The sequence below is a fragment of the Vanellus vanellus genome, assembly GCF_965231255.1.
Source record: "Vanellus vanellus genome assembly, chromosome: 2".
NCBI classification, from domain to species: Eukaryota; Metazoa; Chordata; class Aves; order Charadriiformes; family Charadriidae; genus Vanellus; species Vanellus vanellus.
In genome coordinates this window covers 28,132,850-28,146,694 of record NC_138906.1, presented here as the reverse complement: position 1 = coordinate 28,146,694, position 13,845 = coordinate 28,132,850, and the positions used below count along the sequence as shown (strand labels likewise).

The window sequence follows — 13,845 nt, the reverse complement described above, 5'->3', positions numbered from 1 at the left end:
TTTACAGTCGAGACACTGTTTGATGCAGGAAAAGTTAGGCGGAATATAAAACGTACTGCTTTTCTCTGAAGCAAGCACTGCTACGAAATCCCTAGAGCAGGCATTGGACTCATCTGGACTACAAATGCTTGGAAGGAGGACTACTATATTAAAATGTCCCCTCCAAATGCACGAATTCCTACAGTTTCAAAAATAAAAAAAACTAATCCAAACACATTCAGAACTAGTCAAAGGGAGCAATTTTTTAAGTACTTATGTGGATGCTACTGATCCAAACAATACAGTTTACAAAGGAACCAAGAAACTGCTATGAAAAAAATCCCATTTAAATTATGTGAAAATACCTAAATTATGGTGTTTAATATGTTACATTTTCTTAGTGAGAAGACTTCTTCTCAAATAAAGCCAAAGCCTTCAAAAGAGGGCTGAAGCATTTTGACTTGGAGCACTAATTTCTGTCAAGTCTGAGGCAATGCTTTGGAGTTCTACATGTATTCAAGCAGTATCTTCAGTTCTTTGGGCTTCGCTGACGAGTAAGAAATACAAGATTTATTCTTTGGCAGCCTCACACCACAGAATCGCTGTGTTCTGGGCAGGATCTCCCTTCTGTATATAAGAAACTTTGAAAAAATAATCTTCATGACAGCCTATAAACTCCTATCTTGAAAATCATTCCGGGTGTTTTAATCTCAGAATTTTACTTCAATTTTCACTGAAGCATTTAATAAATACGCCAATCACAATATTTATGGTACTTAGATACTGTAAAAATTAATTATTTTACTTTAGCAAACATGAGGTGCGGTCAGATGGCCACAGGAGTTCCAAGAAAAGAAGTTTAAGAAGTTGATGCCCACTGAGTGGGAAGCTGTCAGGCTCTTGGCTGAAAACTAAATAGTGGAAGAACAGATTCCTTTTTGATGGCCTTTACCTACACCACTTTAGATACTTCACTATGCAGGGGACTAGCAGTGTCCATACAGATACACAGTTATAGTATTTCAGGTGATGAAACGTAATGTTAGAGAACTGTTGCCTGCAACTTCGTAAGTGGCTCTATCTTGATCTACTGCAGTTCAGTCTCATTTAATTTGTCCTTCACGTACATTTTGTATCTCCTTATTTCTTGTTTGTACAGCTCCTAAGTTCACTTCAAATTCTTATTTTTATGGCTATTGTTTTCCAAACTTCCTCTCTTTCTACACATACATATATTTTAATTATATGTAAACATACATACATATCAAATAACATACAATTAACACAACTGTTTTTCAAATTATATAATCACACGTAATTAAAAAAAAACGTTTCCTGTCTGTTGCTGTGTACATTCTATACTCTCACAGCCATATTCTCCTGGCCGCCTTCCTCTTCCTCAGGCATTTTCCCTCCAGCCCCACTCCCACCGCAGCTCTGTACCTGTAGCCTAGCCCTAACCCCCCAGGCAAGCCACCCCAGGCACCAGCCACACCAAAACTATCCTCAGCCATGCTCTCTGTAGGGCAGCCTTCCCTATAGAGACCCCTCCATTAGGAGCTCTAGGCTTCCTCTGTCTCTCAAATCTAATTTCAAACACGAACGAAAAATTAGGCTCATGGTGGCAAAGCCTGAATTATAGAGGTTTAACTGCTTTTACCATTAATGAAATTGGCGATTCTTCTGACACGTTTTCTAATGGCCATGAGTTAAATTTTTGCCTATGCAAAGCAGCACTTCATTGAAGTAGCAACTACAGAAACGAACCAACTAAAGTTGAACAAATTACTTGCATAATTACTGCTCTGTATGATGAACTGAAAAATTTAACCTGTGCAGAGACAACACGTAGGGTATTTTTCAAGTTAAGAACCATGTAATGTTTTAAAACAGTTGTTCTCAATGTTATCAAAATACTTTAAAATGTGAATGACTCATCATTACAATAATTTGAAAGAAGCCACTATGAATTCATCCAGGAAAAGATTTTCTTTTTCATATTCAGTCTAATGATTAATCTCATATTTTATACACTATCAATAAACTCTCTTATTAGTTACCAACTTTCGATTCAAAGCACCCTCCTTGGCTAAATACTGCCACACAACGCCTTTTGATATGACAGCCGAACACTACTTGTTTGTTTGCATCATCGTGAATCAAGCCAGCAGTGCTCAATCACTGAGAAACCCCTTTGTAGAGATTTTGGGTTTCCATGGGAGGCAAGTACTTTATATCACGATTCAATGGGTCTTTCAATAAAAGATGGGAGTTATCCTACAGATATTGCAATATTTTAAATTGTAGGTGCAGAAGAGCCTGCTTGAAGACTCCTATGTGATTATTCAGAATACCTGATGCAAGTGCTGAAATGGAGTTTTAATATTGTTTAGGAGACTTTGTTTTGCTATCAGTGTCAATGATTAACTAGGGTTTTCACACAGATGAAGTTACCAGGACCTTTTACAGTTGATGCACTTTATTACAGAACCGGCTGCTCCTGGCTGAGAGGATTACATGGCCCTTTCCCAAGTGAATGATCAGCCAGGCTCTCAAAGAGAAAATCAGAGGTGACTCTCTCTTCTCAGCTGACTCAACATTCAGCCAGTTGAAAACCAACACAAATATCAGAATGGTCAAAGAAAGATACTATTTTTTCCTCAGCTGACAACCTCCTTTCAGATGCCATCTAGGGAAATGAAAGAAAAGACTTGTGATCGAACATTAACTTCTGTAGCCCACTCAAACACACAAATAATGAGAGGAACAGAAAATACAGATCGTCATAGAGCAGTAGTGAGCAAACTCTGATTTTCAACCAGAGAATTTCACACAGAATGCCAGTCGTGAGCTTAATGCTTTCTGGCTGAGCTCAAGCATACCTTTCAGAAAAACATTCACCTAAAGTAATGGATGAAGTCATGACATCTTGAGGTGTCAGCTTCTTCACTCCTCTTCATTATTTTTAAGCCTGTGATAAATCAGTATGTGGCCTTCAACCTGGTGTCTTATTGCCAGGATCTGTAAAGATACCTGCAAGCCCAATCTAGGAGATGGTATACTTCAGTAGTTTCAAAGCAATGTTATAAAATTTTGCAACCCCCTGCCACGTAGAGCCTTTTGATCTGATTTGTGTGGTGCTTCCACAGTAGAACAACCTTTTGCCTGGGTGAAAAGCTATTGGTGCTCATCAATTAGGAACACGTTACAGCAATGTATTTTTTAGAAGGCTATCAACTTTTTAGAGTTTATTATTACTCTATTTGCCTGTGTTTGGGTTTAGTATTATTTATAACTAACATAACAAATCACTATTGGTTAAAAATAGAAGTAAAGAATGCATATAAGTAAACTTAATTGCTAATGTATCAGATAAGTAATATTTTATTTGCACGCAAATTTACAAAGGGTATGCACTGGGACAAACCAACAAATTATGTGGGTTGGATGATGTTTAAGAATACTTTTCGTTTTTAAATGATTACATAGTAAAGTGGTTTTCTAACTTTTCATGAGAAACATTGGTCTGATTGTGGCAGGTATCGTGGCAGATAACTCTGTCCTCTATGACAGGAAATTTTGTGTGTTTAAAAGGAATTCTTTAACCTGCACGTATCAAATAAGCAATTCTGGAAGCAACCAGGTTTTATATGAGCACCACATAAGACTACAAACACCACTTCATTTCTTTAGTGGGCAAGATTTATGGTACAGCTTCCCATTCCAACTGATTAACGTACTTTCAGTGCTGTAGCAGTGAAAAATGAACTCTGGAGCAGAAAACCATGTAAAATAAGAAACACAAAGTAACAGCCTGTGTTAGTAAACTTGAAAGGAGGTGTATTTAGTAAGAGTTTAAGCATTCAGATACACTAATTACTTTCCTAATCAAATGCCGAGCAGAACTCTTTTTCGTAAGTACTCATTCTTTAAAGCTGGTTTGAAGCCAGAAGAACATGTGGGAGCTCAACACCTTTAAAATCTAAAGTACCTTCAAAAGTGATACACAATTTGGAATCTGCAGCTTTACTCATGCTAAAGCATCTGGGTTTTCAGGTAGTGATAAACACACAGCTTTGGTAAATCTGTTCTCCTTAAACAGTTTAAACTCAGTACACAAAACTGGTGTCTTCTCATAACCACATCAGGTATTTGGACCTTACCAAGGAATTCTCTGAATTTTACAGCTTTGAGTCATCATGACATACATTAAGCAAACAACTCTTTACTATGAAAATCATAATTCATAGTAACTATTGCTGGCAAAATTTCCAAATACTGGTCTAGTTTACCTGCCATCTCTTTCTGCTGCCCCACCTTCTGTTACTGTTTTGACAAATATTCCCAGTTTTTCAAGGCCTGCATCTGCTCCAACACCCATTCCAATAATGCTTATGCCAAGTCCATCTTCATCTGTAAAAAAGGAAAGTGAAAGCAGAAGCTTCTTATTTATATAGTTATTTGGTAAACACTTATGCTTTGGTTCCTTTTGGTTTTCCATGTCAGTAACATTAATATCCTTTTGCTTCCTTTTAAAAACTTTATTATTCTACCATTTTAATTACACACAAAAAATATTACCTTCACCCTTATTAGATATCACCTTCAGCCTTATGAGGAGCTCAGAACAACAATCAAGATTTTTACTCTTCTAGTGGAGAATGAAAAGCATCGCATTGAATGCTGTGTAAAGTCATATGTTAATGGAGTGACACAGAACAATTCCCTTGGGGAAATAAAGAACTGCATGTCTCTGAACTGCTTCTTTAATTCCTTATCAAACAATTCTTGAAATCCAAAACGCCAAGGTGACTACAACAGATTCACAGAAATTCAAGACAGGCTCTGTAGGCACATGTAGACTTCCTCAGACTTGTAGATCAGTGTCACAGGAACTGGAAATGGAACACAGGCTCCATACCTTTTTCCAGTTCAACTGGGAAGAGCTCCAGCTTTTCCACACGCTTCTCGAGTTCATATTCAGCTGATGCAGCCACTGGGTCAACTTCATCATTTCTCCTGTCATAGTCTTCATTGGAATATGTATTGAAAACCTGTGGAAATAGACCAAAAATCACTCAACTACCTACTCCAAAAAGACTTTCAACTTATGAAAATAGCTACTGCTTTTGTCCTGTGATGTTGCAGAGTTTGAAGAGGGTTTTAAAAGACAAATTTCTCCTGTTGATGCAAACTTCAAGTTTTTAAATTTGTGCTTTTTCATTCAAGCAAAGCACAAGTATAGTTGCAAAAGTCAATTGAGTATAAAGGACTGATTTTTATGGTTTGTGGTTATAAATGCAGAAGGTGACCTCAAATGACTAAGTTGGCCTATACATGCCAATATTTAAAATACTTAACTCATTAAGAATGCACTATTAGTAAAGATTCACAGACAGGAAAAAGCAAAATACATTGAAATGATGATCTCCACACAGTCTCTGTTCCAGCGTTTTCTCCTAATGAAGTTCCAGTTTCAATCTATCTAACCAGCAAGTTTGAGTGCACCCTCAGCAAGACTGCCAACGACACCAAGCTGCGTGGTGCAGTTGACAGGCTGGAGGGAAGGGATGCCATCCAGAGGGACCTGGACAGGCTTGAGAGGTGAGTCTGTGTGAACCTCAAGAGGTTCAACAAGGCCAAGTGCAAGGTCCTGCACGTGAGTCCGGGCAAGCCCAAGCACAAATACAGGGTGGACAGAGGATAGATCTAGAGCAGCCCTGAGGAGAAGGACTTGGGGGTGTTGGTGGATGAGAAGTTCAACATGAGCTGGCAATGTGTGCTTGTAGCCCAGAAAGCCAACCATATCCTGGGCTGCATCAAAAGAAGGGTGGCCAGCAGGTCGATGGAGGTGATTCTGCCCCCCCTACTCCACTGTCATGAGACACCACCTGGAGTACTGCGTCCAGCTCTGGAGTCCCCAACATAAGAAGGACATGGATCTCTTGGAGTGACCCCAGAGGAGGGCCACAAAGATGATCAGAGGGCTGGAGCACCTCTCCTATGATGACAGGCTGAGAGAGTTGGGGTTGTTCAGTCTGGAGAAGAGGAAGCTCTGGGGAGACCTTACAGTGAGTGGCCTTCCAGTACCTAAAGGGAGCCTAAAGGAAAGATGGGGAGGGACTCTTTATCAGGAAGTATAGCGGTAGGATGAGGAGTAATGGTTTTAAGCTGAAAGAGGGTAGATTTAGATTAGATATTAGGAAGAAATTCTTTCCTGAGAGGGTGGTGAGGCACTGAAACAGGTTGCCCAGAGAAGATGTGGATGACCAACACTGGAGGTGTTCAAGGCAGGTTTGATGGGGCTTTGAGCAACCTGGTCTAGTGGGAGGTGTCCCTGCCTGTGTCAGGGGGGTTGGAACGAGATGATCTTTAAGGTCCCTTCCAACTCAAACCATTCTATGACTCTATGATCCAAAGCTAGACCTGAAGATCACTAATCTACATTTACGCCACCTATGGATACCATTAGAGATTATGCTCCATATTATGTATTAACTTTTTAGGAGAGCAATGTACACAGCAATAGGTATTTTTTAAACCAACCAGGTTCACAGGTTTATTTCTGCTCTAAAGCAGTAATTTAACCCTGACTTCATTAACTTGATTATATCATTTATGCGACTTTCCATCACATGTTCAACATGAACATGGCCTTCAATCAGAGATTATTCAGACCTTTAAGGATTTCAAACAGTCAGGAAAAGCATATTTTAATATTTTAGAGGTTAGAGTTTGCCAGACTAATTCAGTTAACGGTCACATTTGGCGGTAATGAAAGAATATGCATTTTTAGTGGTAGCAATTTTACTGAACTTCAGTCCCACGCATATATCATGTTCCCTACTTCAAATAAACAATTTCCCATATATCCTTTTGCTCTTTTAAAGACACCCTACAGAAGATAATTACGTAGCCATGTTTTTCTCTATCGCTGTTTCTCTTTCAACAAAAAACACTGCACCATGCTACTTAGCTGCGCGTATATTCAGAAGGTGTCAAGAAGCCTGCTCTCTTACAGCCTTGCTTGGAGGCTCCTTAAGGACTACTGCTGGAATAAGCACGCCAGCTTGCTGCCCAGCGCAATGCCAGGAGCTCGGCTCATTTCCACCTGAGGTTTCACCTGCCCAAAAAGCTGTTAGTTACATTAGCTTAGAAATTAGATTAATTTCTTTTCAATAGTAAATATATTAAAATTGCAATACAAAAATACTATTCAATATTAACCTAAGTATAGTAACTGTGTTATGGCTACCGCAAAGCTACTGGGAAAAAAACCTCCCAACTTTATATAAAGTAGTGGCTGAAACAGAAAAGATGTTAGTCACTCTATGGAAATTTTAACTCCTGTATTTTATATCAATGTGAAACACAAAAAAATTGCCTCTTCCAAGAAGACTGAAATGATAAACGCTTTACAAGAATCCACAAACCAATCTCACATTGATTTTTACTGATATTGACGCAAGAAAGAGGCTGTTTTAACTAAATCATGTTCCTAAGAAGCCTTCATAAATATATCCAAAAGTTTAGTAAAGTAAGTCCTAAACGCTGTCCACTGCTGCTAAACATTTCATGCTGCTTTAGTATGTATAAGATTGGAGAAAAGACACTGATGCTGAAATGAGCATAAGGAAATGCAACAATTTACTTGGTCTGAAATAACCTGCAAAATCTATGTGCAAGTTCTGGCCATGCAACACACAAATGGAGAAACAAATGGTTAGCAAACAGCCAACCCCTTCAAAATGTAAGGGATCACCTTCAGCTCCTTCACGAAGCTTCTGTTTGTGGATGCAATAACTGCATCTGCATCCACTATTTTGTAAAGGCTTTGAACGACGTATTAATTTCTGCTCCTGCTGTTAACCCCATTGGGAGTCTGAACTCCCAGTTAAAATGGAAAACAAAACGGAGGGTGTCCATACCGGCTTAACAGCCTGGCAGCTGTTAACAAAAGACAGGAGTCTTTTATTACTCCGTGTCTTTCACAGACCCTTTTTTACACAAGATGAAGCCTTCTTCATGTTGCGTTCCCCTGCCTGTTGCTTCTCAGAACACTCGAAGACAGGAAGAATCATGAACGTGAACATGGTTTTCTATGTAGGCCATATCAAGCTAGAAAACAACCTGCAGTTCTAGCGATGCTAGACTGTATGCAGTGAAAAAGCAGCAGGTACATGACAGAAAGCCATCCCATGTAATCTTTTGATGTACAACTCGAGGCAACCATCTCTACCCTGACACAAGAATGATCAAAGATCAAATCAATCGGAAGAGCCCACTCAACAGCAAGGAAAAGCCCTGCCGCAGGCTGGTGGGTAACCTCCGCTGGCAGCTTCTCTTCTCTGTGCTTTGCTGTCAAAGGCGACCATGCCCACTAAGACTTCCATATCCAAACCCAACCTCATTCATGCTGACACCAACCAAGACAAGGATCAGTCAGTAGACTGAACCCAACTAAAACATTACCGAGCTAAGGTATGACCGCAAACCTTTAGGTCTGAAATGCAGCAGTCACGCAAGCAAGTACAGGTTAAAAACAACAGCTATGAATTTAGCTTGGATTTATCAACATGACAAGAGAGAACTGTGTTTCAACTGTGGAACAGAGATGGATGTGACCAAGGAAAATGGAGATACAGTCACTAGCTGTTGAGGGATGGTGAGAAACACAGATAAATATTGCCTGCTGAAGACTAAGAGTAGATGAGGGCGAGGTATAGGGAAAAATTATGTCACAGAATGAGTATATTTATTTCTGGATTACTTTTCCTCATGTTAACCGGCCCCATTGTTTTGCTTTTGTTCAAAGACTGGAATTAGTATATTGTGGCAGCAGTTTCAGATTTGTTGTGAAGTGACTGGATATGCTTCAGGATAATTTTCTTTCAAAGCATCAAATTATATATATTGAGTTCTTGTTTGGGATGATCTTTCAGATTAGACAGAGGAGATGGCTTCCTGGATCTTGCTCACTGTTTTGGAATATTTAGATTTGTACACAGGAAGGGAACTAAAGATACTATCGGTGGTGAATACAGTTACCATTATGTCTCCAAATATACCATGCCACTCTTACCTAGTACCCTACCTAAGGATTCAATCTGAGATTGTAGGGTCACTGACAGCATCAAGGTAAAGCAGCCTATGTTTCCTATAGTCTTTTGCAAATTGGTCATATCTTGCCCGCTGTCTTCAACACCTTTTGATAAGGGGAATAAGCAGGATATTCTTGCCTGTCATTTACCTAATTTTGCACAATCACATTTAATGGTTGACTGAGTCTATTAAATGAATCTCTGGGTGTTAAAATGAAGAAAAGAAAATTTGTGCTTGGAAATTTTCTTTTTTTTGTGTAACAGTCTATCCACCATAGTAACGAACTGCTTGCTCAGTACAGTCATGAGAACTGTCAGTCAAGATTTTACTTTGCTAAAAATAAAACATACAGTTATAACTTTTTCCTCAAAGTATGCTTAACTTGATTTAAGCAGACCTACTTCACCACCTCTGTTGCTGCTGTGTTTCCTAGAGTGTCTGTGGGATTTCAGACTCATGGGAATTCTTCCATTCCCCGTGATTTAACAGATTTGGTTTTGCCGTCACACTGGCCAAATACTACAATAAAGTCTACTGAGCCATTAATTAAAGTAAGCTCTTTTTCAGGAAAATCCAATACATCATCTTAATCTCTAGTTGTGCCTCTCAAAGTATTTAGAAAAAAAAAAAGTAATTTTCCATGGAATTCACCCATGACATTTACTAGGATTTACAGCAGCACTTGCAACCCAGCAACAGCGGAAATAAAAAGCCACCAACACCAGTGACAACCCAATGGGTACCAATGCTCAATGTGTATGTCAAAACAAACCGACCCTGAAGAGCTGATGGGCTCACTCCAAGACTGCTGTTAACACAACATACTTCTGCCTTCTCTAAAGTGAAAGAAAATGGGTCATCAGTGATTCATCCACCACCAAAATAATGCCAAACTCTCTGATCAAAGAATCATTTATTATTGTTGCGCACCCTGTGCGCACATACATGACTACTGGCTTCTCTTTCAGATAGCAGTGACAGAGCACAGTCTAGAAAAGACATGTCACCAACTATAAAAATATATTGCAGACTCTAATTCAGAAAAAACCCACCACATTTTGGTTCTAATACTTCATTTTATGAGCAAGATCAGGAAGACGGAAACTGATTATTCCTGGGAAAAGGAAAAGTTTTGTAAGTTTGGAGTATTTTCTCATAGCTCTCAACAACCACGAATCTTTACAGAATTTTGCTGGCAGTAACCAGTAGGTAGTGACAACTTTTTGTTTGTTTGTTTGTTAAGGAAGTCAGAATGGAGATGAGCTATGAAGAATGACCTGATCCCAGGTTCAGCTGCTACCAACTGCCTAGCCATCCATGCTTTTTACCCCTCCAATGACTGGTGGCCACCAAAGAGAAAGAACTGTGCAAGAACTGCATATTGGTGGACAGCACCATGTTGCAGTAGCTGTTCTACCACACCTTCAGTTAGTCAAGTCTAACACATACATAAATAGTCTCTTATGCGCAATTCTTGATTACACCAAGTCATTCCACCTCAGGGGCCACAGCCAACGTAGGCTGCTGATCACTGTGCAATACCAATTATGAAACCATGTTTTCCACCCACTATTGCTATGCTGTCGTAATGCCTGCTCCTCACGCCTCTGTTCAGAAAGCAAAAACAGCACCTAAGATCTGACCCAGCCATCTGGGTGAGACAGACCACCATCATGATCACAGGAAAGCCGTGCTGCAGAAAATGGCACAAACACTTACAGTGAATGTTTGCCAGCAAGTCATATCTCTGGCATCCACTCCAGGGAGAGGGGTAGGCATCATGGCCACTATCTCACCATAATGATGTTATGTAAGACCAATAAACTAGAACCTTTTCCCATAATTATTTTATTTCTGAAAATTCAGGGTAAAGGTTTTGTAACCCTCTTGTGCTAGAGGCATTTTGAAAGTGATGCTAGGCCAGGGAGTGGTTATTACAACCTGTGCTCCTAACCTCATCAATGTCATTACTACATGTGCTGCTGGTGGCCACCAACAAGCTGAGCTTGACATCGCTGGTTAATCTTCAGAAGTACTCTCTAGCCGATGCAGAGTTGTCAATGTGCAGAAGATAGCACCTGCCAACAAAAGACTGGTATTGCTTGTGTGAACAGTAAACATTGCCAAAACCTCTCCTCAAACCTACACAACAACCTACCTACCTCCTCTTTTCCTTTCTTCACAGTCCTTGGGCAAGAACAACCAGAGTCACCTATCAGAGGCAATTCCTGTCCCATTATAGAGAACTGAGATTTTCAGGCACACTTCAAAACGCAAAAAACAATGCTATTAGCTTTGGGATGATCCAAAATCCTCTCCTTTTTTCACAGCTACCAAGGCAAGACCAAGGGCAGAATTTGGGTTTCCCGGGTTTTGTATGGAGCCATGGTTCCAGAAACAGCAGCCACATACTGTAAAGGGACTGAATGTGTCTTCCCAGAGGAACACCCAATGCTCACTGCTTTAGTGCATGATGCCTCCTTTAGTACACATGACGAGCTCCATCAGAGTAATAATTGGTATTATTAGCCTTCTTGTGTGCCTTTTTAAAAAATTTAAGAATTTGGAACACCTTTGTTCCATGCCTTCTTTGCAGACACCAGCAGCAACCAAATGGGTCATCTCCCCATATATCCTGGTGAGAAGCCCTGATCAGGTCTTCTGGCCACACATCATTACTGTGCAAACAACCAACGCAGGAAGGTGAATAAGTACAGAACTCCTACAGAACTCCCTGACAGTTTTATCTTTTTATAACTCATCTCCAGGGTTTGCTAGAGGAGAGTCACAGAGGATTCTCTCATGTGGAGGGAACAAAACTTGGCACAGACAGTGTCTGTGTTTGGAGAGTGTGGACCTTAGAGTACAAACTCTAATCTTTCCTGTTACCCATTTTCTTCTCCAAGTGAATCAACTTGTTTGTCCTGCACTGAAACTGGGAGAATACAGAAACATGCAAACATTAATGGGAACTAATCAACCTGACACTACAGATGCATCCTTTGGCAACCTTAATTATAATGATAGTAATAACAATTTCCTTTGGCTGGTTCTGCCACATACACCCTGTTGCCTTTGGGAAAGATGAAAACCCAGAAGCTGTCTTTAATGCAGGCATGGATGGAAATCATAAATATTTTGTATCAGAAGCATTATTATTAATTACAGTAACAGCTGGAATTTCAGACAAGTTTTGTTGTGATTGTTAGCAAGAATCCAAATAAGGAAACAGTGGCTGAGTAAGTCATTTGGACACAGGACGTTCAGAAAAACATTATAAGTTGTGGATGACATCTTCAGTACTTTCTCAGTCTAGAGAAGTCTTTAAGTCTACAACAGCATGCAATACCACCTCCCTACCCTCTGCAAGGAGGAACAGGTACATTTGCAATTTCTTTAGAGCAGTTTTACAACAATCTCTAGTTTTGAATATACTAAACTGGACTGTCGGGCTTCCTCCACTAAGGATGAAAAATTCTCTTGTGGGGAGAGAAGTGAGGAAGAGCCATAAGAGCACCATAGGAGGAAGCAGACGTGTTGCTGGACATTACACTGACCTACAGTGCTGTACCTGAAGCACAAGCAGTTGTGAGGGATACTCCTGAGCTGCACCCTGCAAGGGTAGGAGGCAGGCACAGCCCTGAGGATAGCCCCTCTGGCTGTGCTCAAGAAGCTAAATGAGAGAAAAAAAGAACACAGTTTGACCATCCATAATCTTATGTTTCCATAATCTTATGCTTGAAAGTGTCTCTACAGCATGGCTTCAGGGAGGAGAGGAAGCTCTGATAATGTCTGAAATAGGTGACTTTTCTTCTATAAAGTCTTTTCTCTGCCATGTGGCCTCTCTGTCACAGTCAAAGGGAGTGAGTCAGTGAGGAGGAGCCACCGCAGGCTTCCTCCAGCTTCCCTGGCTTCATGTTCCCCTAAAGCCCGCGTGGGCATCAGCTGTCACTAATGCTTCAGCAGGGAAACACCAAGGAGACAAATCTTCCCAAGAAGCAATTGCAGGGATGTGACACAGATGGGAATTAGACAGTTGCAATATTGAAAGAAACTGATCGTCTAACACCAAAACCAAGCCTGGGGTTTCCCTCAGAAAGCACCGTAGGAGAAAGATCTGATTTAAGCAGCCTGAAACTCCAGCAAAAAGAACTGCACAGCAGATTCCAGTTTCTGAAATCCTAAAAGTATCTGGGCCCTAGACTTCTCCATCCAACAGAGACCTCTTCTTATATACAACAGAGCGCCAGGAGCAACTGCTGCCATGCACAACCAAACTGTTCAATTTTCAAACAATTCAATACAAACTGGGAAGTACTATCTTTAGATACTCTTGTTTCAGGTAACTAGCACATATTATCAAGTCTTGTGTTTTCTGGCAAAGTTATAAAGACCATATCCAGTAAAAAATCACAGTGTCACTGCCCTGCAGCAGCACCCACACATCTCAGCTTCCATCCATACAGCTCCGTCCACTACAGCATGTCCTGCATCTCCCCTGTCTACGGAGAGAAGCATCCAACTGATGCTAACCCCAAACTGCGCCATAGTCGCACTGCCTGGTGGGACATGCGTATTAAAATGCATTCATTAGGCCAGTGACACGAGTGTGGTTTTGCTTCCCAGAATAAGCAGTTAAACAACCAGGCACACTTCACTTCTACGCTCATTTCACTGAAATCAGTTTCTCAAATTTTATCCAGTGCAGTTTCAGGCCCAAACACGGAACTGAAATTGCTTTGGTGGTAGTGACGGATCATCTCC

At 40.4% G+C, this 13,845-nt stretch overlaps 1 protein-coding gene across 3 annotated transcripts in view; it reads right to left on the bottom strand.

Annotated features, from left to right (window-relative positions):
• The window catches only part of PPP1R9A (protein phosphatase 1 regulatory subunit 9A), a gene marked incomplete at its 5' end in the record, with an annotated part of 141,115 nt that overhangs the window by 56,267 nt on the left and 71,003 nt on the right, over positions 1–13,845 (bottom strand). For all 3 annotated transcript variants that reach the window (XM_082480012.1, XM_082480014.1, XM_082480013.1), the window contains 2 exons: positions 4,272–4,392; positions 4,901–5,033. In XM_082480012.1, the coding sequence (XP_082336138.1) occupies positions 4,272–4,392; positions 4,901–5,033 (254 nt within the window). The remainder of the gene's footprint in view (positions 1–4,271; positions 4,393–4,900; positions 5,034–13,845) is intronic.